Below are 25455 nucleotides of genomic sequence, written 5' to 3' on the forward strand. Positions count from 1 at the left end.
GGGAGCTTCGGGCATATGCTCTCCTTGCACCACCGGGCACGGCCCCCGAGCCACTCAGGGTACCCGGCGTGGCGGAGGTTCCTCATGGCATTAACCGCTCGGACCCATCGAGATCGCAGCTACGGGGAGGGGGTGACACAAAAGAGCCTGTGGGAGGGCGCGGGGCGAGACCTGAGTGGGAGGGGGGACCCGCGGCTGGACCCCGGCCGCAGTGTCTCGGGGTTCCCAGCGACCCTCCCCAGGCCGCGTAACGGGAAGTTTCGCGGTGCGGCAGCGCAGAGGAGCGATCCGCAGGTCGCGGGGCGTGTGTGATCCGGCGGCTGCGGGACAGCGCGGGCGGACACGGCGAGGGGTGCGGGGGGTACAGAGCGGGCACGGCCCGCGGGCGCCCCGGGGCAGGGTGGTCTCACGCCCGGAAGCTGCCGGTGAAATGAGGGAGAGGAGGCTCCGCGCTCACGGAAAACGCGGAGTCACCGAAGGGGCGGGGCGGGCGGCCCTAACGCCCGGAGCCGCCCCCCGGAGTGGGGCGGGAGGGGGTGGGGGGGCGGCCCTTTGTGCCCGGCGGGGCGGGGGGCGCTGGGACCCGGGGGGCGCGGGGCCGCGCGACATCGACAGCTCTGCCCGCCGGCGCGCGGGCTCGCTTCCTTAATAGGGGCGGTGACGTCACGGGGGGCGGGGCGGGCGGGGGCGCCGCGCGCATGCGCCGGACAGCGGCCGCGCCGCTGCAGCAGCGGAGCCGCGTCCAAACGGCGGAGCGCAGAGAGAGCCATGGCTAGAGATGGCGAGGGACGCGGCCACACACCCGCCGCGGCTGCGGAGCCTGGCCTGAGGGAGCGGGGGCCATAGAACCGGCCCGACGGTGTCACTGAACAACAGGAAAAAATCCCAAATAAATAAACTACAACCAAAAAAAATTTAAAAAAAGAAAGGAAAAGAAAAGGACAAGGCACCGGTTCGGCAGCAGCACCGCCGCCACCAGCCCACAGCGCCCGCCCGCCGCCGCCGGCCCGCGGGAGGAACCGGCCCGCGGCCGCCGCGAAGAGCTCCGGGACACCCCGCCGCCCACCAGATAGATGTGCGGTCCAGCCGCCCGCACGGCCGACGATGAACGCGCAGCTGGCGATGGAGAACATCGGCGATCTGCACGGGGTGAGCCATGAGCCGGTGCCCGCCGCCGCCGACCTGATGAGCGGCAGCCCGCACCACCGGAGCGCGGTGGCCCACCGCGGCAGCCACCTGCCTGCCCACCCGCGCTCCATGGGCATGGCGTCCATCCTCGACGGCGGCGACTACCACCACCACCACCGGCCTCCCGACCACGCGCTGTCGGGCCCCCTGCACCCCACCATGACCATGGCCTGCGAGACACCCCCCGGCATGAGCATGAGCAGCACCTACACCACGTTAACCCCTCTGCAGCCTCTACCTCCCATCTCGACGGTCTCGGACAAGTTCCCTCACCACCACCACCACCATCACCACCACCACCACCCCCACCAGCGGATACCGGGCAACGTGAGCGGCAGCTTCACGCTCATGCGGGACGAGAGGGGTCTGGCGTCTATGAACAATCTCTACACCCCCTACCATAAGGATGTTACCGGCATGGGGCAGAGTCTCTCTCCGTTGTCTGGATCGGGCCTGGGGAGCATCCACAACTCCCAGCAAGGGCTGCCCCACTACGCTCACCCCAGTGCCACCATGCCCGCCGAGAAAATGCTCACCCCAAACGGATTTGAAGCCCACCACCCTGCCATGTTAGCCAGGCATGGCGACCAACACCTCACCCCCACCTCCGCTGGCATGGTGCCTATCAACGGGATCCCACACCACCCCCATGCCCACTTGAATGCCCAGAGCCACGGGCAGATCCTGGGCTCTGCCAGGGAGCAAAACCCTTCTGTAACTGGTTCGCAGGTCAACAGTGGAAGTAATTCAGGGCAAATGGAAGAAATCAATACCAAAGAAGTAGCTCAGAGGATCACCACCGAGCTCAAGCGGTACAGCATCCCCCAGGCTATCTTCGCCCAGAGGGTGCTGTGCCGCTCTCAAGGGACCCTCTCAGACCTGCTGAGGAACCCCAAGCCCTGGAGCAAGCTCAAATCCGGCCGGGAGACCTTCCGCAGGATGTGGAAGTGGCTCCAGGAACCGGAGTTTCAGCGGATGTCTGCTCTGCGGCTGGCAGGTGAGCCCGCTGCGGGGCGGTCGGGGCACGGCGGCGGCGGGGCTGGGGCCCCGGGCCTGGGCAGGCCTCCCCGGTCCCTGCCTGTCCCCGAAGCGTAGCCCCGGACCCCCTCCGCCGCTCCGCTTCTCTCCTGTCCCCGCTCCTCCTCCCGGCTCCGCGCACCGGCACCGGCCGGTTCCTCCGCGCCGTGCTCCCGGCTGCCAGACAAAGCCCAGCCGGGGCTCGGGCTGCGCACTGCGGCGCCCTGGCTTTCCCCGTTATCCCGGGCGGGGCGAACCCGCTAGGCTCGCCTGTCGCCGGCGGGACAGTGCCCAGCGTGCCCGGTAACGAGGTGCTGCCGACACCTGGACTGGGCTGGGCCGAGCAGGACCGGTACGGCCCACGGACGGGGTGCGGGGGACCCCCTAAAGGCACCGCCGAGAGGAGTCGGTGCGCCTGCTTTGTGCTGTTGGAGGCGGCCCTGGGGGCGACGGGCTCCGGTCCCAGCGCCCGGCGGGGCTCGGGCCGGTCTTGGCTCCGCGTACCGCTCGGGTTGGGTTAAGTGTGCTGGGACATGGTTTTCCTACAGACGATACGAGCCCGGCGTGTGAGTGGTGGCTGAGCAATGGTGTTGACTTAAATCGTTATATTTTTTTTCTTTAATTGGTTGTAATTGCCATCAGGCAGTGGAGTTTGGATTTTGCGTGGATGCATCAGAGAGGCAGTCCGTGTCGGGGTTCCCGTTGTATCTGCAATCGGAGATTGCCCTCCCGGTCGGTTCTGTTCTACTCTGCCTCCTTCCCAAACCCGCCAGCCTGCCCTCCCAGTGCAGAGCCCGGGTTTAATATGCCGTGAGTGAGGGTTTGTTAATTAAGTGATAGGTCTCCATTAATTTGTCCCTGGAGAATGCGAGATAGTCAATCCGAGTTGGAGCCGGGGTCACTGAACCGTTTCAGAGACAAAAATAAGAGAAAGGCCAAATCTACTCCTTTCAAAGGCACAAATGATCCTGCGCTTTCGGCTGCCACGACGATGGGAATTGCGAACTGCGTCCTGACCGTGCGGGCACTCGGTGGGTCCCCGCCGTGCTCCTCGCCTGGTTTCAGCCAGCCTCCTCGTTTCGGAAGCCTAGGGCAGTGCTAGGAAGGGCCCGTGGCAGGATCGCCCTTCCTGCTGGAGCTGGCCCTGCGCTGCACGCCGGTGGGAGGACGTTGCTCTCCTGCGGAGTCAGTTTCAAAGGTCTGAGCTCGCAGAAAATGCCCCTTCCGCCTTCCCTTCCTCTACAACCACCCCACCAGGAGAAAACCCTCGTCTTACTGGCGCTACCCATGAGGGGAGGATGGAGTTTGTGTTTCCAGTATCCCCGTAACGATTGCAAAGGCCAACTTTCTTCGATTCGGAGCGTATTTTTACGACGATTCGGTCGACCTGAATCTCCGCTCATTTGCATAGATCGATACTGGAAACAACCCCTCGCTTCGGAGTCTGCTGGCATCCCCTCCCTGGCGCTGCCGGCCGGGAAGCTCTGCCAGCCCGGCTGCAGGCCCGGCCGGGAGGAGCCGGCAGCTCCCCGCGGCGCGGCCGCTTTCTGCCCAGCTGCCGGGTCCGGAGAGATCCATTGTTCGCTTCTGTCCCCAAACCGCCCCTTCCTCCAGCCACCTCAGCGCTGCCCTCGCATAAACGGATCCTGGTAATCCCGTTAGAGAGACAAAGCCTCATTATTCTGCCTTCCCTTTGCGATGAAACCCGAAAGCTGGCACCTTGCAGAAACGCCCTCCCCGGGGCGAAACGGGGCTCGCAGCCTGGGCAGCCGGGGGGGTCGGAGAGGGCCGCCTGCGCCCGAGTGTCCCCGCGTCCCCTGCCGCCGGGCCGGGCACCCGCGGGTCCCCAGCGCTCCCCCCGCGCTGCCGGGGGCTTCGCCCGGCGCTGCCCACCCTGGGCACGGGCAGCACGTGCTCATTTGCATAGCGCTGTGTCCCAGCCAATGGGGGCGGCCCGCGGGGTCCCCCGCCCCGCGCAGGCTGCGCGCCCCTCCGCGCTGCGCGTCCTGAGCTGCCGGCAATCTGCTGTAAATGCATAAACTATCGATTTTATTTTGTGCAGGTTTTAAATGTGCGATGATCTTACTAAGTGGTAAGAATCTGCCCCGATTGATATTGATGTATGAACATCCATTCAAAGTATCATAAATTACTCCAGCCGACGCAAATTAAATTTCACGTCCAAATTATAACTCACTCCCGGGCGTTTAGAGAATTATCAGGTAGATAAATACCCAGAGCGGAGCCCTTGCCGCCTTCATTTCTTCCCTTTCTGATTTCCTGCAGGCGGAGGGATGGAGCCTGCTTATTTTAGGCCTCGTGGTCTTTGCCAGCACTTTATCTTCAGGATTTGCCCCTTCCAGCCATCCCTGGGGGATTCCTACCTCCCAGATTACAGAAGCTCCGACAAATAGAGGAAAAATTGGTAGTTACATGGAAGCAGGATTGAGGTCTTGACACTTCCTGGGCTGTCTCTTGAAATGTAAGCAGAACTGCTAATTGCAAAGCTGACCTCTTCCAGCCTCCATCTTATTCATCCCATCTTCCTTCTCCTCTGTTCTCTTTTCCTTTGTCAGTCCCCCTCTCGCTTCCCCTCCATCACTGAATATTTATCTATTTGACCATTTCTCCATTAGTTATCCTTCCCCCTCTCTCCCCGCCTTCATTGATATTTGGAAGGTCAGTGAAGGGAAACCGACAAAATAAATACGGTTCAAAGAAAACGTACAGCCCTTCTGCAGCCTGCTGCGATTTAAGGCTGAATTCATTTCAGGTTATTTTCGTAAGTGCGGGGAAAATAGGAGGCGATAAAAAAGGAAAAAAAAAAAATACTTGCCTACTTGCCTTTTCAGGAAAAAAAACAATCTGCTTCGAGCCGTTTGTTATTAGAAAAGCATCTGCCTGAAGGCCGTTGGCCGGCCCCGCACAGGCTGCGCCGCCAGGGCGGGAGAGAAGCGCTCGGGGGACAGACACGGTGAAGAAACGTTTCGGGAACGGCCCAGAGGGGTATAAGGGACACCAGAGGCTCCTTTGAATCTACGGCAGGAGGGATCCTATTTGCCCAGGTGCGCCCTGCGAGCGAGCTCGTCCCGAAGGGGCCCCTCCTCGGCCGATTCCCGGCCGGGTTAGCTGAGCCCGTCCCGGGCCAGCGGGAGCCGGGCGAGGGGAGCGGCGGCCGGGGAGGAACCGCGCTCGCCCGCGGGGCTCAGGCGGGACGGGTGACCCATCTCTCTAGAGCTTCTCGGTGTTCCCCTGTGACCTGACTGTTATTTTTCACAGCTGAATCTCTCTTCTGCACTCCACTCTTCCTTTCTTTCTCCCTCCAACGTGAATCCCGGCTAAGAAGAAGCCTTGGGAAGACCGCGAGAAATTCTCGCCAAATTAACTGTAAAGAAATCGATACAGTAATCAGAGCGTTTTCCACATTAAATATGATATCTAATGAACGCCGTTTACACCTCTCGCCCCGCTGGCCACCCCAAGCGTGCGCCGGGGAAGGTCGATGCCTCCCCGGCCCCGGTTGCCTCATTAGGGCCTGTTTAATATTTACCCGGCGGGGACTTTGCATAAACGCATTTGCATCAGGGAGGCGGAGGGCATCGACCGGGGGCTTCATCGCCGACACCCCGAGCGCGGTGCGGGCCCGGGGGAGAGGCCCTTTCCCACCCTGCGGGCCGCACGGACGCCGCGGGGACGGGCGTGGGCCTGGCTCCGCGCATCGCGGGCACGGACAGCGGCTGCCAAGGCGGTGCTGGGGCCGAGACAATGTGCCCCGGCCCGGAGGCGGGCGCTGGGAGCCGCGCTTGTTTGCCGGCCGTGTCCTTGCGGCGGGATTGATTTACAGCCGCTCACACACAGCCGCGTTTGCCTTTCGTTAATGTTTGCCCAGCGGGAGGCGGAGGAGCGGGGCAGGGCAATGGCGACCCGCGTTCCTCCGCACCGGGATGGGCCCGCCCCGCGGAGCCCCCGCCTCCGGTAGCACGGCTCGGCCCGTGCTCGTTTGTTAATTTGTTTGTTTGTTTTAATTACCCGCCGCGTGGCGGGGAGGCGCCGAGAGGGGGGTGTGTGATCATGTCCCACTCCCACCCTCGCTCGGATGAAATAGCCTCAAAACGGTACCGCTCTCAACCGCGGGCACGGCCGAGGCCACACGGCCGGGCTGTGGGCGCGATGCCGGCGTGGTCCGCCCCGTCTGGCCGCGCCGACCGGCCAGTGCCACCGAGCCGCCCGCAGCCCTCGCACGTTACCCCTCTGTTCCCGGAGGCTCTGCGCCATCTACTGACCGCCGTCGGGCGGAAGACGGTCCCGCCGGCCCGGGCAACTCGCCTGCACGGGGCAGAGGCGGTGGCAGCTCCCTCTGGCCGGGAATCGGCGGCTCTGCCGAGCGCTGCGGACCGGGGAGCATCCTGCCGGGTGCCCTGCACCGGTGTCCGCGCCGTCTCCGTCCGCTGCTGCCGCGCTCCCTCGTGCCGAGCGCGGACGGCGCAGCTTCAGCACCGCGGACAGCGACCACCGATACGGCCCGGCCCCGCTCCCGGGCGAGCCCCGGCGGAGCCCGCCCTCCCGGTGCGGGACGAGCCCGCCCGGGGCCGCCCGCAGCCCGGCTGCTGGGGTCTGCCGGGCCGCTCCACGGCTGCCGGCCCCGGTGGGCAGCAGCGCCGCATGGATCGTGAATAACAGCAGCGGCAATGGGGGCTGCGCTGCGGCGGGCCGGGCCGGGCTCAATCGGCTCCCCGCTGCTCGGGCTGCCCGCGGCGGCGGCAGCGGCAGCGGCTCGGCTCCCGGCCGGGCTGCGCGGCCCCGGCGCCACCTGACTTGGGGATTCGTGCCCTCCCTCCCTCGGGTGGCCTGAGCGGCAGCGAGTTCCCTGCAGCCCTGTAACCGTTCGTGGCCCTGCCCCGGCCCCGCCAGCCGCACGGGTCGGGGTGCCGCAGGAGCAGAGGAGAGGTGCGCGGCGCCAGGACTGACCTGCCCCAGGTGCCACCCGTGGGGAGCCCGGGCACTGCAGCTGGGTGCTGCTGTGTGCCACCTGCCCTTTATGCAGCGAGGAAGTGATGGGTAGATTGAGCCAAAATTATCTAGAAATGCACAGTGCCTGGGTTGGCACGTACCGGCACTAAACCAAAGCTCGTGCTTTGACTCAGGCAGCCTTTACCTCTCTTCTGTGTAGCAGAAGGATCCCCATAATCTCCACACAAGGGACAAGTCCGTTTCGAGAGAGACCTAAGGCTTTTGTTGAAGTGCTGGTGGCTTTAACCTGAAGAGTACAGGCATCGAGGGGAGTTTTTCCTGAGGACCAAGCAGGGACCTAGCGTGGCATCATGTCGAGTACTTCCGTGATCAAATCGATAAAAGTTCATTTGCATTTAAAATATAAATCTATCTGGATAAATCATATACCGACAGAGAAGCGACCGATGCTTACTGACTTTCTTCGGAAATGCAGCTTACTTGAGCCATTTTGCTTAAGAGGAAGTCAGTTTTATGATGCTGAAAGAGTAATTTATAGGGACAATTTATTAGCTCAACAGTAGTTTTGATTTTTTCCCATTTTAGGGAGATAGGAAGTCTCGGTGGTAACATTTTATGTGCAGCTCAAATGGCAATTAAAACGCGGTGGATTGCTGTTTCGCAGGTGTGCAAGCAGCATCGCAAGATGCTGCGGGCTGTATAATGTCGGCGTTGGTGTGTGCAAGCACTTTGTGGTGGACCATTAGAAATGCCGCTGCTTCAAATAGCTAAAAGTATTAAATCAGATGGTGAGGGGGGCTCTTCCTTAGCGACTTCGCTGCAGAAGCTGCTGCAGTGATCCCGCTCTAAGGTTATGGATATTTTTAAGGTACGGCAATACTGCATACATTGCTACGTGCACACTAAATCTGCCGGTAAGAAGTTACCCACAGGCGGTGCAATTAGTGAAGGCGGATTTTCGCAGGTCCGCAGCCCTTCCCCGCAGAGGCTGGTTGCCACACTACTGCCGTAACGCCCTCCAAACCGGAGAAACTTCTTGATGTCATCACTGCTGTATTTCTCGTTTATTTGAGACATATCTCGCTACTTTGAATATATTGTCGGAATTGACTGAGGGCTTAAAAATTTGAACAGGGGAACAGGGAACGAGCAGGTAGGTCCTTAGGAAAGGAGCCTGAGAAACTGGCCGGGTTTTTAAGTAAATCTGACGAGCCTTAATGTCCCAGCGAAGGTTTTGCGATGGATTGCGTCACTTCCACCGCTCAGAAACTCCATTTTTGGCGTTTGCAGCAGAGCCTCGGGCTGGGACAGCAGAAAGGGAATAACCTGGAATAACGCCGAGCCCTTTACCCGGGCGCCGCGGACCCCCGGGGGAAAGTCATTCCCACCGCGCTGTTCAAAGCGTGCGGCAGCGTGCGGGTGCGCACCGCAGCGCAAAGCCGGCAGCTCCGGTGTGCTTCCGCACCAAGATGTGCCCGGTAAACCCGCGCAGGGGCGGGGCTGCCGGTGCTCCCGGGGGCGGGGCGGAGCGGCCGCTCCCTGGCGGCGCGGCACGGAGCGGGTGCGGAGCGGGCGGTGCCGCCGCCCGGTGTAGGGTGCGGAGCAGGCGGCGTTTCCTGGCGGAGCGGCGCGGAGCAGTGCGGTAGGGAGCAGCGCGGGTGCTGTTCGGAGCAGCGCGGGTGCGGTTCGGCGCGGTACGGAGCAGCGCGGTTCAGAGCAGCGCGGGTGCGGTTCGGCGCAGTTCGGTGCGGTACGGAGTAGTGCGGTTCAGAGCAGCGCGGTTCAGAGCAGCGCGGGTGCGGTTCGGCGCGGTACGGAGCAGCGCGGTTCAGAGCAGCGCGGGTGCGGTTCGGCGCAGTTCGGTGCGGTACGGAGTAGTGCGGTTCAGAGCAGCGCGGGTGCGGTTCGGCGCGGTTCGGTGCGGTAGGGAGTAGTGCGGTCCAGAGCAGCGCGGGTGCGGTCTGGCGCAGTTCGGAGCACCGCGGGTGTGGTTCGGCGCGGTTCGGAGCAGCGCGGGTGAGGTTCGGCGCGGTGCGGTGCGCACCCCACGCTGGGCAGCGGCAGCGGCGAGGAGCGGGCGCCACCCAGGGGCCGGGGGATGCCTGCGCCGCTGCGGGGGCTTGGGGGGCGCTGGAAAGGGCTAACGCGATTAAAATATTGATGTAGTCGCAAAAATCATTCATTAAGGCAATTTAATCTTTGCTATTAAATGTCCTTGCAATTCATTTGGGGTAATTAAGATGCAGTTAAAGTGATTAAATTCTAATTACTTATGCTAGACAAAGAAATATTTGTCACAGTAATATGGTTAACTAAAGACCCAGCTAAAGAAATGTAACATTTGCTTCAAATGATATCGCAGGAAAATCGGGTGCTTTCCCCTGATTGATCCACTTAGCAACGTGTTCTGTAACGGTGATGTCAGCTCACCCGAGTGGTTACAGACCCATCAATACTGTAAGTTTGTGTAAACCCCTGAATCCCGAATTGTTGAGTCAGTGCTCCTCAGTCAGATGCACTTTATTATACCAGAAGCAGCAAATTAAGGTCACTCATTTTAATACAATGCACATGAGTGAGATGTTTACCATTCACTCTCAGCTGGGATCTATATGTTGGCAGGCTGATGTCAATCTGTGAACTTCCCATATAGAAACATACTTTGATCTCTTTTCAACAAACAGAAGAGGAGCATTGCCTGGGCTGGAGGCGGGGAAACAACATACACATCAAATGACTTCTGAGTAGATGGATACCCTCACATTCTAAATAAGCGTAAATACAAATCACCAGAGAGACAAGTGTGAAATGCTGACTGATGCCAGGAGTAGGAGAAACAAGAAATAATTGAGTGTGGGTTCAGACACTTCCGAATAGCCCATACTCTCTACAGGTGAAAGGGGAAAGTTTGGGGCAGCAACCAATGAACCGTGTCACCATGTAGACTTTCATCACTGATGTGTGAATGGCCTTATCCTACGGTGGCTTGAAGCTTTTGGGAACACTGTGCAGAATCGCTTATCATACTTTATTATGTATTATCATCACCATGAATTTACCATTAACTTTTGACTACTTTCTTCTGCTGAGCTGTCACCAGGTGCTCGGTCTTAGTGGGAACAATTCAGACTGTAGCTCTGACAGGTCCCAGCATTTATAGACCTAACACAATAGAGGTTAGAAGATACGGGTGAGGAGAGAACTCTGAAAGAGTCCTGTACATGTGAGGTTTGGATAGCTGAAAGACCAGGCTTTGCAAGAGGAGTAGGAAACGATGATCATCACAAAACTTTTGAGAACTCCCTCAAGTCTGTCTAAAATGTCTCTTATTGCACGTGCAGAAACACAGGGCTTTTGTTGGCCATTCTTTGAGCCGGGCTAACTAATTTCCTGGGGTTTTACACTCACAGGAAGGGTGACTGCTCTGAATCCACAGCAAGGAAGACGTTAGCTCGGGAACTCCTTTCTGGGAATCTTGAACTGCAATTTTCGAGAGAAGCATAAAGCAGTTGGTTATTTTTCTCCTGCCTGTCCGAAGCAAATATAATGCTCATGAATAGTAGGGGTGAAACAGCTCTGAAAACTGGGCCAGTGAAGGTGGTAGTGAAAGCCCCAGAGCTCGGTGCTGAGTTCACCTTCTGAAGTGAAGCATCAGAAGGTGCCTCCTCAGGCAAGACAGCGAGGTCCTGCTAGCCCACAGTCCTGAGAGAGCCCCAGTCCTCTCTGCTCCCCAAAATGAACATTTCAGCTACAAAATGGGTTCCTACAGACTCGTTCTCCCTGTAGCGTCTGGCTCAGCCTTCCACCCACAGTGCTAATTCATGTCAAATAATGTGTCAAATGTGACGGAAATTAGTGTGGGGTGAACCTGCTCATGGGGAGCTGAACCAAGACCGCTGCCACATATCATACAGGGCACTCAATGGCCATCAAGTGATAATGTCTTGTGGTCAGCAGTGACCCGGGCAAGAGCTGGAAACGTGACCTGTCACCTCAGGGTGAAAGGCCTGGTGGCTGCTGTGTCCCTTCGGAGCACGCGGCCGCTGCCCCAGCCCGCCGGCTGTGTGTGCACGGGCACGGCTCGCTCGGTGCCAGCTCTGAAACCCCCTAAATCCGCCTCCTCCTTTCTCAGGATCTGCTGCTTTTCCGTCCTGTGCCAGAGCACGTGCTCCGTGACGGCGGCACGGTGGGCCACTCGCAGGGACAGTGCTCGGTGGTCCCTGCCCTCACAGCCGGCCACAGGGCTTGCAGTGGGGTTTGCCCGAGCAGGACTTGCCGTTCTCTGCTCCAGTGCAAATCTTCCAGAAAATAAGCCAGCAAAACGTGGCGGAATTTTATTACGTGCGCAAATCAAACCAGCAGAAAGCAGGTTTCTTGAGAGAGTCACTGGTTTCATTCTTTGCTCTAGGTTTTTAGAAAGGCAAATTAGTGTTTGCCACATACAGCTATGCACGTGTGTATGCACCATGTGCTCCTGAAAATTGATTTATGGTAATCAAGGTTTTCCCTTAGATTTTTAAAGAGAAATCCAGCCTCTAGGGATGAAAGACTAGATCAAGTGTCAGGGTTAACACCTGAGCTTACTGTAATCTTGACTTTTAGACTGACAGAACAGCGCAGTTCACATCATAGGTGGGCAAAATCTCATCCTTCACTATCTCATCCTAAAGATGCAATTAGTGCGTTTCCACAGGGGACGCGCTCTGCTCGCAGCTCTGTTGGAGCAGGGCTGGTCCTGCCGTGCTGCCCGCAGCTGGGCGCTGCATGGAGCAGTGACATGGCGCTGCATGGAGCGGTGGCATGGCGCTGCATGGAGCGGTGACATGGCGCTGCATGGAGTGGTGGCATGGAGCTGCATGCAGCGGTGGCATGGAGCTGCATGGAGCGGTGACAGCGGCTGCTGCCGCAGCGAGAGCCCAGCTCTGCGCCACGCGCAGGCAGCTGGGCCCCGGTGACATGTACAGCCCTGACGAGGTTTGGCAAGTTAGCTCGGCCAAATCCCTCGGGTGACTTAGGAGGAACCGAGGGAGACAAAAATAGATTGATGGACTGTATCAGGAGAATTGCAAGTGTCAAAAATATCTGTTGCTCGGGGCAGGGGAAGATGGAAGTGACTGGAAGAAGCCAGAGTTCAGCAGTGGATTTATACGGCTCCTTCTGGCACGGGTAATATTACATTGTCATATCTGCTCGTGTGTTGCCAAAGTCAGAGTGGCTCTTTCTTTATTCTCCACTTTGCTTTCTTCTTAACTAGACTTTGTTAAGGCTTGTTCACAAGGCGTTGCGAGGAGCGTCGCTGGGCTGGGGCAGCCCGGAGGCACGTGTGGCTGCACAGGGAGCGAGGGCATAAAATAAAGATCCTTAAAAAGGCGTGTGGTAAACAGTTTTGGAGACAGGCTTGGGTGTTTTTCGAAATGAGGGTTTCAGGGAGTGCCTCTGGAGCCCCTGAAACTTAATGAAATCTGGTGTTAGAGAAGGACCTGGCCCAGGCAGGTGGGGCTTCTTTGAGCCTGGCCTGGCTGAGCGCAGGCTGCTGTCACCGGGCTGGGTGGCCCCAATTCGTCAGCCCTCGCGGTGTGAGCTGCTTGGGCGCTGTGCCTGCTCTGGGCAGGCTCTCACGGCGGAGCAGATTTTATCCTGTGGTGTGCATTTGTTCTCTGGCAAGCTGGAAGCTACAATTTATTATTAAAATTGATTGGTTCCAGTGCAGGGAAAACGATCGTAAGGAAACCCTATTACGGTTTTTCATTATCACCATTATTTATTTTTAAGTGCTATTAATATTCCTGCGTCTGGACAAGGCAGAAGATGAAAGGAGGTATCCACCCTTGCTGCTCACAGCCGGCGGCCTGGCAGCACTGTCTGTAAGGGCTCTTGGAACAATTCAGCATATTGCAAAGTTTTTGCCTCAATCTGCCTCTGAATGCTGACAGGGATAGAGCTGAAAAGGAAACAGCTTTTCACTGCCTGAAGATGATCTGCATTGTGAAGATGTTCCCCATGTCCCCCAGGTGGAAGAAGGCTCTGGGAGCAATGCCGGCAGGGACGGGGCCGTGTGCTGCTCAGTGGGGACGGGGCTGCAGGGGGGTCTGGGATCAGGGCTGGGCTGAGCTGAGCTGGGCTGGGCTCGGCTGGGCTGGGCTGCTCTGCTTTGCTCTGCTCTGCCAGGGGCAGCGGAGGCCTCTGTTTAATGTGTTGGGGCTGTGCCATGTTCCATGAGGACTGAACTTGTTGTGTGTGAGTCTTCCATGACTCAGATAAGGTCCCAAATTGCAACTCAGTGTCTGGCTCTCTCTGAACAACTATATAATTAGTCCTTCATTCGAAGCAGAAGAATGCCAACTTGGATGTGAGGACAAGATCTGTCTTAATTCACAGGCTAAACTAAAGCATATTTTGTTATTCTCTGTGATTTCAGAGAACTCACGTGCCAGCTTGTGACCAAAACCCTGGAGGTTTACACCACTAATTGAAGTAGCTTTGTGCCATCTACTGCTGTGACTGTCACTTGTGACGTGACAATTCCTGCTGCAGCAGCGCTGGCTTGGGTCACTCTATGTATATAGTCAGGATTTTGTGACAAACGATGGTCTGGACGAGGTACCTAAGTGGGAGCTGAAATTTGTGTAGTCTTCAGAGAAGGAGGGTGTGAAGCAGCGCGAGCCGAAGTGAAGTGCTGGGCACAGCAAACATTGTCTGAGTCTGCTTTGTGCTCTTTTGTGCAGGAGCTGGTTAGCAGGGGCAGAGCCAGAGCGGGGGCTGAGGCTGTTACAGAGCTGAGCTTCTGCAGCTGCTCTCATGGGAACTTCTCATTGTCAAATGGTCAGGCTTGTACGAAAAACCGAGATTCTGTGTTGGTACCTTCTTTGTTTCTCGTTCCTAATATTTGTCAGTAAATAACAGGCTATTCTTGCGAAAGTATTTGTTACCCTTGAGTTATCAATGTTTGCTTTGAGTGGGGATGCAGAATTATTGCGGTGGGCGCTGATGCCCGCGGTGAATGCAGCAGCTCCGCCTCGGTGGTCTCGCTTGCATGAGGAAACCTGCTTTTCAGCCTAGGAGCTCCGCAGCCTTTTAGAGGTCAGGATGTAACTTCAAAGCACTCTTCAAAGGTTTTCAGATAAAAATAACTGTAGAAGATATGAGCTGGGCATTCCAGGCCATTTGATCAATGTGTCATTGCTTATGAAAGGATGTATAGCAGGAATATGTGTTGTTACGGAGATGTTCGAAAGCCTGGAGGGGGCTGAGCGCCGGTGCCGCGGTCCCTGCCTGCCGGGCCGGCAGGAGCTGCCTCTGCACCCCCGCACCCTGCTGCCCGATCCGCGCAGGGGCCCTTTGCTGAAGTACAAAAGGTGGATCACTATGTTTATACCTCCCTCGAGCAATTAAACCTCATGCCAAGACCGGCTCTTGGTAGCAATAAAACACGCAGGAAGGACCTTTGCAAAGTAATTTGCTGTTTTCATTCTAATAACCATGGGATAGGTGGAGACGCTGCACAAAATTCTTCATCTAATCAGCACTGATCTCCACAGAAATCAGGACTAGTAAGGCAGAGACAGAACATCCGTATTTCCTCCAGAAATACATCTCTAAATCAGCATTAACGGGCATCGTTAGAGAAAAAAAGGGAGAACAGACAATATCAGACACTTTTGAAAGTGAGACAGAGCAATCTGTCCTCCCAAGGAAACCTTTAATCCGAGTGAGATGCCAACAGAGATGAGCTGGGGGCGGTCAAAGCTGGCGGGGGATCCCGGAGCCACCGCCCCAGCCCCCGATCCCGCCTGGCGGGTGATCTGCAAGGCAGATTTGAAATTTAACAATGCAGAGCAAAATATAACAACATTCTGAAAGGGAAAGAAGAGATGATAGATGAAACCAGGTGAAATTCTATAAGGAAGATTTACTACACCATTGTTCTGCATGTCCAAACGTGGTTTATCTTGTTCAGAATACATAGTCATCTGGCCTGTAAGACTGTAGTAACATTCTGGTTTCTCCCAATTCCTTATTTCTCAGCTGATAAAAAGCTATAGAAATTAGCTATTAGCACCGACTCCTCTGCCCACCCTCTCTAACTGTCCTCCCCTTTCTTGCAGCATGCAAGAGGAAAGAACAAGAGCATGGGAAGGATAGAGGGAATACACCAAAAAAGCCTCGGTTGGTCTTCACAGATGTCCAGCGTCGAACTCTACATGCAATATTCAAGGAAAATAAGCGTCCGTCCAAAGAATTACAAATCACCATTTCCCAGCAGCTTGGGTTGGAGCTGAGCACCGTCAGCAACTTTTTCATGAATGCACGGAGGAGGAGTCTGGATAAGTGGCAAGACGAGGGCAGCTCCAATTCAGGCAACTCATCTTCTTCATCAAGCACTTGTACCAAAGCATGAAGGAATAACCACGAACTAAACCTCGGTGGAAAAGCTTTATAAATAAATAAATAAAGACAGACCAGGACCTCAAGATAGCAGGTTTATACTTAGAACTATTTGAAAAAAATGTTATTTATAAGTCCAAAGAAACCAAAGACTTATTTCACCTGCATTACAACTTTGTTCTAAGACACACACTTTAGTAGGACGACGACTTGCAAAAAAAATTGAGAGGAAGAAGAAAGTGAAACGGAGGGAGTGAAACAGAATGGGAAGAGAAGAGAAACAGACCACTGGTGTTACACCTTCACCCATGATCATCTTCACCGTACTTGGCTGTTTAGTGGTTTGGAGCATCGTGATTTCTTGTCGTTGGATGGACATCTCTTCAGACATGGCTCTTCATTTCCACAGCAGTTGCCATGAAGGTGTATGGTGTACCGCACCGCGTGCACGCCGGTGGGCAGGGACTTAGTCAGGGCTGGTCTTCAGAGCGGGTTGTGCCACAGCACGACCGGCAACGCGTGGAGTCGTCTGAATCCATTTGAACGGTAGTGTGAGTTTTGCTGTTTCGTGGTTTGAACTTAACCGGCGCGACGCCTGGAAACAAGTTCAAACTAGGCAAAGAAGTTTTGAATGGTACCTAAACCAGTGCATTCTCTTTGTTTGTTAAGGAATGTTCAGATTTTAAAAAGGAAAACTATTCCATCCATAAAAAAAAAATTCTACTAGCTACCAAAGAACACATTTAATAATTATATTGCAGGTATTTTATTGCAATGATTTTAATATTCCAAAGCTATTTTTACACAAAATACTATGTAGAGTTATAGGTATAAACTAATCTAACTGTATAACACATAAAACTTGTAATCAAGACTGTTATTTGCAATTAGTAAAGCCACATCATTGATTCTTTCCATGATTGGCAAGAAAGAATGTCACCCCAGGAGACCGCGGCCCCGTGGGAGCGCGGGCACCGCGATGGGGTGCCGCTGCCCTGGGGGCCGCTCGGCCCTTGTGCCGCTGGCTTCAGGAGGAGCCGGGCAGGGGCTGTTCGGCCGCGGGCAGGACGGCGCGGCGGCGCTCGAGCGCGCGTCCGGCGGCGCTCGAGTGCGTCTGGTGGGTGTCGTGTGCATGTCCAGCCGCTCTCAAGTGCGTGTCCAGCCGCTCTCATGCGCATGTCTGGCCGCTCTCATGTGTGTGTCCAGCAGCACTCGTATACATGTCCGTCCGCTCTCGAGTGCACGGCTCCGGGTGACGCTCTCCCGGGTGACACTCTCCCGGGTGACGCTCTCCCGGGTGACGTGGGCACTGTGCGCTGTGCAGCGCTCTTTGCAAACGGCACCGTACAGAAACACGGCTCAGCTCTGCCATCTAGCCTGCAAACAGGAGACCCGAGCCATTCCGTATGCAAAATGAAAAGAATCGCGAAATGTAAAACCACAGGGCTCGGCATCTGATCAATACTCATTGACATCAGTGAGCTTTTTTTTACCTATTGACTTCACTAGGCAGAGGAGCAGCAATAGCTTTGAAGGCTCACGGTCTGTTCCTTTGAAAGCAGTGGCAGGAGATCAGCTCGCGTTGTGGGAAGCTCCGGCCGTGCTTTCAGAGGGCTGAGTCGCGGTGCCTCTGAAGTCAATAGCGAAACTCCCATGGCACCAAGATGCGGCCTGATGGTTTGTGGCCTCGTACCTGTGTGCAGCAGCCTGGGCTTTGCTCCTGGGCGTTCTTTCTTGCCCATCTACTAATCAGGAGAATGCATGAAATAGTTTAAAGCTTGTAGCTGAAAAGCTTCAAATGCTGTGTTGCTAACAGACCCGTAGAAGATAAATCATCCCATTAATACTCTAATAAATTAAAAAGAAAAGCGTGCAACATCTGCATATTAAATTTTAGCGTAAGGGGAAAATAGACTTTAAAAACCACACATGTGCCTGTTAGATTTCTAACCGGTGTTTCAAACTACTGTAGTAATTGTACTAGGTGTATTAAATTCCAAAGTCACTAAATATGCAGGTATAGGCCCAATGCAAGGATGAGAAATAGGTAATCTTACCTACACCCTTAAAAAAAGAAATAAATAAAAATAAAAGAGAGAAAGGAAAATTCAAGGCAAACCAGAATCCAACCAGCATCAGCAACAGCAGATACTGGGTTTGGGATGAAGCCCACTCAAAATTCTAGTGACACCAAAGTTACCAATTTTGTAGCACCAGTAGTTTTCCCAGAGGACAGGGTCTGGTCAAGATTCAGGGTATCTGAACCAGTTAATTTCCACTTAGTGTTTAGAATACAGCTGAAATATCTCTTTGTTAAAATATTCAAACAAACCCAAGGTTTTTGGCATAGAATCTTTCTCCACATTTTCCTATGTTAAACCCACTTTAAGACTGACAAAGCAACTATCTGTACAAATGTGATCTAATCCATGAGTTTTTCAAGTCTCTAGCTTACCCTAAATTGTAGCGAGCTTGCTTTTAAATGTTCCATCCCCACAGAGACATTGCAGACACATTCATAAGCTCGCCTATAATGTAGCTAATGAATGCCGCCCCATTAGTGTAAGCTTACTAAAGGACAGTGATAACTAACATTTTATTTTTTTTCCAGCAAAACACTGCTTTGTAATGTACTTATAGTTTAGAAAAGAAAGCCTTATTTATTTAAAACTTGAGAATTTAAAAATGCAGGGAAATTCAAGGTACATTGCCGCGTTTTTTAGTGTTTCCTTTGTATTGTCTTTAGAGACTACTTGCTGAAACCAAAGAGAACTTTCATACCAGCATTAAATTTGCACCCAATATGCAATTTCAGGATCTCTGATACACACACACACACACAGGCAAGTCCCTGAATAGGTCTGTGTATATATACATGCACACACATTTTGATGGGGGTGTATGTATGTATACATGTGCACACATACATCCACACACACACTAAAACTGATGCACAAGTTATAGATTTTAAGTGTTTTGATTTTTTTAATGTCTGTTTAAGTATATGTAAACCTTTTGGTTTTGTTATAAGCCATTAGGAACAAAACCACTCTTCCCATAAGCAATACGCCTCATATTCTGAATAGGCAAAGAACACACTTTTCTTTAGTTCGTTTCAAAACATGAAGCAAATAAGTAGGGAGCTGCTCGTCCACCTGTGAAGCTGTTTTAGCTCTGAGCAGCCGGCCCGGCCGCGGGGCCGGAGCACGGACGGTTCCGCTGCCCCGCTCCGACGCTGCCCCGCTCCCACCCTGCCCTCCCCAGCAGGGCGGCCTGAACCGGAGCTTCTCGCTAATGCTGCGCTTAGCTTGGCCCAGGAAAGCCCGTCCCTGTTGAATCAGCGTTAGGCTTCCGGTTCACTTCATTCCTGACAAAATGGAAACGAGTTCCAAATTCAGCAAAAGGACATAAATCTGCCAGGGGGGTTAGGAGAGGGAGCAGAATCTGAACCAGTTTGGGAGCATCAGGACATGAGGCTTCAGTCCCAGGTGACTCCGTGGGCGAGGGGGCATTAGGAAGGTGCGTGGGCTGGCAGCCCGCACCCCAACCTGACCGCAGTGACCCGCCGGGGGAGGCTGGCCAGGAGGTGAACTGTCCACACCCATCCCCATTGTAAATGGCATTATTAGCTTTCCACAAAAAAATCAGACTGACCCGTACCCCCCACGTCAACCCCTCCTGGCTTCCCGGGGCCTCAGCCTCCTCTCCTCACTCAGGTAAAGCAAACCCGACAAGAGCGAGCGAGGCAGCAACGGGCCTTTCTGCCCGAGAACGTGCTCCAGCGGCACCAAGGCGAGCTCCCGGGGTGCCGGGCCCACCCGGGCACCGCGCTCCCCCGGCGCCGGAGACACCACTGAGCTGATACCAAAGAGTCTTAGGACACCTCTCTTCACCTGAGTTGTAAACAAGACATTTTCACCCAGAGAATCAGTCCTTCTTTCTACTACTCTTCCTCCTATCCTCCTCCTCTTCCTCCTCCTTTGTACATAAGGATGAAAACTATGCATTTAGCAAACAAAGAGAAAGCACTTACCCTTTTCTATCTCGCTGTGTTTGGGTGCATTCAAAGGCCCAGGGGCTAATTTTGAGACTTTGCTTAGCCGCCTGGTTTATTATTGTGGTGTGGTTAGCTTTACAATACATTTGGTAACTATTTGCTAAAGACAAAGAAGCAAAAGGTAAGGAATAGCTACTTCCACGTGTTAAAAAAAAAAAAAAAAAGGAAAAAAAAGTGTGTAAAGATCTACTATTTATAGTGTGAACCAAAGACGCTACCTCACTCGATTTCCATTGGTGATTTTAATCACATTGATGATACCAAAGAATACCAAAGATTTTTCATGCACGGCCTTGGTCTGTAAAGGGAACTCATCCTCCTCCTTCCCCCGTCCCCTCTCCCCTCCTCACCTTCACTCCGTGTGCAACCTTGTCTTCATTCCTAATGGTAACGCTGATAACCGTACGAATACTTCTCTCGCTACAACTGCTACTACTGACGCTGACAAGGATAATAATAATAATAATAATAATAATAAAGCTCTAGGCAAACATGTTGCAAACTTTGTAAACTCATAGGACGAGTGCCTTGCTTGAACCAAAGTGTTAAACCGCTGTTGACCTCTTTATCTCTCACCTTATACTCTTTGAATACCTCAGCCTCTTAGAAAGGCCACTAATGAAAAAAGGAATAATTCTTCACCGTGGTGCTTTTGCCGTGCAACCATGCAATGAAACTTTCTTTGATACCAAAGGAAAACGTTCTTTCCACTTTCTTGCTGACAAACCAAAGGTTCCCTCTTCTTCCCCCAGAGCAGCTTGAGTCCCTGAGCCCAGACAGGCCGTGCATCGCTTTTACCAATTCCTCCAAATACCTCATAGTAATAAATCTTTAGGGTTATGTTGTATAGAGAGTCTATGTGATAAGGCAGAACTTACTAGTTTGATAATTGTTAAGGTTACTTAAAAAAGCTTTATAATTCTTATTTATTTTGTAGGGGTTGTTTTGTTTGTACGTTCCTTTTATATCGTTTGGTTCGGGTTTGGGTTTCTTCTCCTTTTCCTTTCTTTTTCGGCAGAACTTCTGTGTTATCCTCAAGGAAGATCTTATTCCTGGGAATGTTTCCAAGTGGGTAAAGGTTGCTGTCTGCAGTGAACGCAAGGAAGGGAAACGTAGCTTTGATTTCTTTGTGTTTGCCAGTCAATGTTCTTTTCACAGGGTAAAAGAAATATTCTCTGCTGTGATAAATGGTTCCTATTTTTTCTCTATAATGTGCTGTGATTTTTAATTTAATTACATTTTGTATATGCTTATTTAATCACTGCTTTAATTTATGACTACGTAGTTAAAAAAAAAAATGTATATAGTAGATTCAAAAATGGCCAAAGCTTTATGTTACAATCTCTTCATTGTCGATGCCGAGATGAACTGAAGGAGAGTGCTTCTCTTGACTGCAGGGTGTATCTTCAGCCTTGTCTTGGCATGCACTTCCACCGTGTTACAAACACTGCCAGGTTACCCCCCGGGCCTCCCTCGCCCCACCTTGTACATGCCAAAATGAGTGTTCCAAGGTAGTACTTTTGTCACTTAGAGAGCAGAAAGGCATTATTAGTGTGTTTTTCCTTTAATTTATTTGTCTTTTTCTAGAAAGGTTGCTTTGCGGGTGAGACCCGCACATCCAAAGAGTTTTAAAGTCGTTTAATGTTTAAAAGCACTGGCATTTGTGAGAGACTTTGCTGAGTTTTTGTTTTCCTTCGCCATTCGCACGGGTAGCGCAAGTAGCGGGCGTCGGCTCGGGAGAAGAGCTGACTTGAATTTGGAAACCTTGCTCACGGAAGCGCCTTGGCCGGCCCCGGGCCCCGCGGGGCTCCGCTCCCCAGACACGGCGGGGCGGCCGGGGCGCGGCGGGCGTGGGACGGAGCCCTCGGGGCGCGCCCTCCCCAGCCCAGGCGGCGGGGGCGGCCCGGGGGCCGCGGGGGGCAGCCGCGCCAACCGCCGAGCTGCGGCCCAGCCGGGCTCGGGGCGGCGGCAGAACCGCGGAGCCCGGCTGCGGGTGAGCGGGGGCACGGCCGGGGCAGCGCCCACCCCTCCGAGCGCCCGGGGCTGCCCCAGCCCCTGGAGGGAGGAAAAAACTGTTCTGAATTGAAAAGCAAAAAAGAAAAGTAATGACAATGATAATTCTGCAAAGCTGATGATGGCATCAAGGCACAGAAAATAGGATGCCACTCACCTGTGTTTTATTTTGCGTAAACAATAGGTTCTGTTTCAACTGAATGTTGTGGGCTGACATGGTTTGTGATGCTGTAAATACTTCCTTTCCTCGCACAGTAGCTGAGCTCCGGGTGTACCTTGTTTTCCCTTGGGGGATAGCGGAGGGGTTGGGGCGGGGAGGACAAGGGCAGGGTGCGAGCTTCTGGTCAGAAGTTACACTTTCTAGGTACATTTTTATACTTCAAGTATTGAAACGGGGCAATAAATACGCTCTGAAATGCAGGATCATTAAATGGTCTGTCGGCAAGCACTGGCTCAATGTCTGCTCTGCATATATGAGCCGGTGCTGTGCAATTACATTTCACAGGGAGGGGGGAGACAAAGCGTTAGTCTAGGACTCCAGCTCAAGCCACCGAGCACTGGACAGAGCTGCGCTTAGCAAGACACGGTTTCTTTTCCCCTTCCCCTAGTCCGATTTTTCACGGTCCGTTCTGCATTTATTGCATCCGCACTGTGGAACCGCGTTAGTTTTGCAGCCTGAACCGAACAACAGTGTTAAATGACAATAACCGTCAAAGCATTGTCTTTTACTTGCTTTGGTAGCTGTTTCCACAGGCCCCTGCCCGCAATCGGCCCCAGCCGAGCGGAGCCCGGTACCCCGGCCCCCGGCCCCCGGCCCCCAGGCCCCCGGCCCCGCGGCCTCCGGCCCCCCGGCCCCCCCGGCCTCCGGTCCCCCGGCCCCCGGCCCCCGGCCCCGCTCCGGCCGCCGCTGGGCAGAGGGCGCCCGAGACAATCACAGGTCCCACATCCGTAGAGGTAGGAAAATATTCCAAGAGCAAGAGGATGTTCTTCCAGAGCAACGAAACAAAACGGGGAAAAAACAACAAAAAAAGTAAAAAAAAAAAAAAAAAGAAAAAAGAAAAAAAACAAAAACAAACAAAGCGAAGATTTTGATAAAACACAACTTTGCTGTCATTTTTAGTTCGCCCATTAGGAAGCAGTAGTAGTTTATGCATCGCATCTGCATTTCAGACTAAGTGATTATTGTACCTAATTACAGTTGATTGCTAATATTTCCTCAATCTCTTTCTTAGTCAAGCGCTTCTTCTTCTGTATTTTTGTGTGTAGCGGCGACAAGTGTGATGCGCTAGGCATTATTCTGGTTTGGTTATGAGTATCTCCTGTACTGCGTTAAGATTTCCTTAAGTTCCCTTTTTTAAGCTTTGCTACTGTTCTCACTTGATGCCGTGCAATATCATCTGCTGTGTTTGCTAAGCAAAAAAAGTCAAAAAAATTTAAAAAAAGGAAAAAAAGGAAAAAAAAAAGAAAAAAGCAAGTGATGATGTCATCATGCTTTTCAGTGTTACAATGTTTCAGCGTTTATGTAGTCACAAAATGTAGTAAATAAAAGGTTGGATTTTCCAGCACTTTAAATTTAGACATTTCTTGCCTTCTGTTGTTTCTTCATGTGCAGCCACATCGGGCTGAGCCGGGCGGCAGGTGGGCCCTGTGGGGCACCCCAGGCCCCCCACGGGACAGACATCCCTGGGGGACACAGGACAGACACCCCTGGGGGGACACAGGACAGACATCCCTGGGGGACACAGGACAGACATCCCTGGGGGGGCACATGGAATGGCACCGGGGGCCTCCCAGTGCTGGGCCTCCTTCCCTCGCCCTGTGCCCAGGTCTGCAGCCCCCGCCCCAGTTCAGCCCCCTGGGCTCCCCATCCCAGCTCAGCCCCCCGGGCTCCCCATCCCAGCTCAGCCCCCCGGGCTCCCTGTCCCAGTTCAGCCCCCTGGGCTCCCGATCCCAGCTCAGCCCCCCGGGCTCCCTGTCCCAGCTCAGCCCCCTACACTTCCCATCCCAGCTCAGCCCCCCGGGCTCCCCATCCCAGCTCAGCCCCCCAGGCTCATCATCCCAGCTCAGCCACGGGGCCCAGCAGGGTGGGCTTGGGGGAACCGAGTGCTGAGCATCTGAAAGGCGAGTGCGGTTCATACCAGATGCTTTTCTCTAATTGAGGGAAAAAACATTAAGAAAATAAGTGAAGCAAATAATCTTGGTTTCCTTTATATCATCAAAGGGTATGGATGTCACCAAACTAATTCACAGAGGTGTTTCCTTTTGTGTGATGGAGTCCACCTCAGGCCCGCAGGATCAATATTTAATTGTTTAAAGGGATATTGTATTCCTTTCCTGTCACTGTTGTTAATGCCTCCGCGCTCTGTAATCCCACGGGGTCCTTTCCCGGGGATCTGATCAGAGAGATTACCCATCACTCGGAGTGGTGGGAGGAGGGTCCGGCTGTAAAAGATTCAGCAATGCATTGAACCATTTTCTCTCTATCTCCTAATGAAGTGATGAAGCGTGTGCCACAAAATTTAACAGGGTTTTGTGGCAAATCAGGTTGCGCTGCTGAGAGGAGGATTAAACCTTCATCTTTGTCCCATAAATCACAGCACCAGCTACATTTATTCTGATGGATGGTCTGGACTCTACTGACAATATTTTATCTCTGGAAGCGCCTGCAGCCTGTGCCCTGATGTGCAATTTCTTTACCCTGCTAAGCCCAGAGAGGCACTGGGTGCATCTCCCCTCGAGCCCGGTCTCTCCAGCCCATGCCATAAACCAAACCATTACCAGCAACCCACGTCCAGGGCACGGGCAAAGACAAAGGGGAGGTGGGAAGACAGAGGTGTCCACTGTCCCCAGGAGAGCGCGCAGGATTTGTTCTCCACAGCATGGTAAGGCCAGGCCTGGGATGACTCGGTGGGACCCAGGTGCCCCGTGGGATGGAGCTGGCCGGGACCGCGGTGCCACGCGAGGGCTCCGGTGCACCCACCAGGAGAGATGCGCACCACTACGGACAAAATGCTTTATCTGGAAAAACAACCTGGAGGTGGCTGAAGCCCACCGGGCAGCGCCCAGGGTCACACCCCCCAGGCCAGGGGAGGACAACAGGCAGCACACAGGCAAACCCGGCACAGCTGCAGCAGGTCCCCTTGCTGTGACCTCCCTTTACTCCTCCCGTCCCGTATTTCCTTCTCACACGGGTCATTTTGGTCATTAATCTCCCTGTCGTCAGGCACCAGGGGGTGCAGTGTCCCCATCCCAGCCACGGACACCCCCCGGCAGTGCTGCAGGGACAGCTGCCAGCAGCAGGCGGGGACACCGGGCTGCCAGGAGCCTGCGCAGCTTCCCAGGTGTTTCGTTATATTGGGGTTTTATATCTGTCCTGGAGTTATATTTAACTGTGCTGAGCGCATCCTTTATCTCAGCACGCCTGGGGAGCCGGCTGGGCTTAACACAGGTGCCCACAACCCAAACACCAAAACGAGCGTCCCAGGCTTTGCTGAGCACTGACAAACGGAGGAACAGCAAGCGGTGGTGCAGAGCAGCCCCCAGCACAGGAGGGGCCGCTCCTGCCGCATTCCACATGCACGGTACAGGGACAAAGGCAGCAGCAGCTGGGTGATGCCACCCAGAGTGGCCTCGGAACACACAGGGAGGGTGACGGCAACACAGCAGTTGCAGCCTATTTGCATGTGATTAACCCAGGCCAATTAAAGGCTGCCCAAGCTGGGCTGCGCTCCCTTAGTCAGAAGAGCTGTGCCTGGTGAGTGGGTTTGGTGTGTTTGGGCAGAAAACACGGGCTTCTTTGTGCTCGGATTCAATCTGTCTGAGGC

At 54.1% G+C, this 25455-nt stretch overlaps 1 protein-coding gene across 1 annotated transcript; it reads left to right on the forward strand.

Moving 5' to 3' along the window:
* Nucleotides 1-1104: 1104 nt before the first annotated feature.
* On the forward strand, nt 1105-15574 carry ONECUT1 (one cut homeobox 1; the record flags this gene model as incomplete). The annotated part of the gene is made up of 2 exons (XM_082060713.1): nt 1105-2185; nt 15282-15574. 2 exons carry the CDS (start codon nt 1105-1107, stop codon nt 15572-15574), a joined length of 1374 nt encoding a protein of 457 aa, XP_081916839.1.
* Nucleotides 15575-25455: the final 9881 nt, after the last annotated feature.

The sequence above is a fragment of the Streptopelia decaocto genome (assembly GCF_964273445.1).
Source record: "Streptopelia decaocto genome assembly, chromosome: 9".
NCBI lineage: Eukaryota > Metazoa > Chordata > Aves > Columbiformes > Columbidae > Streptopelia > Streptopelia decaocto.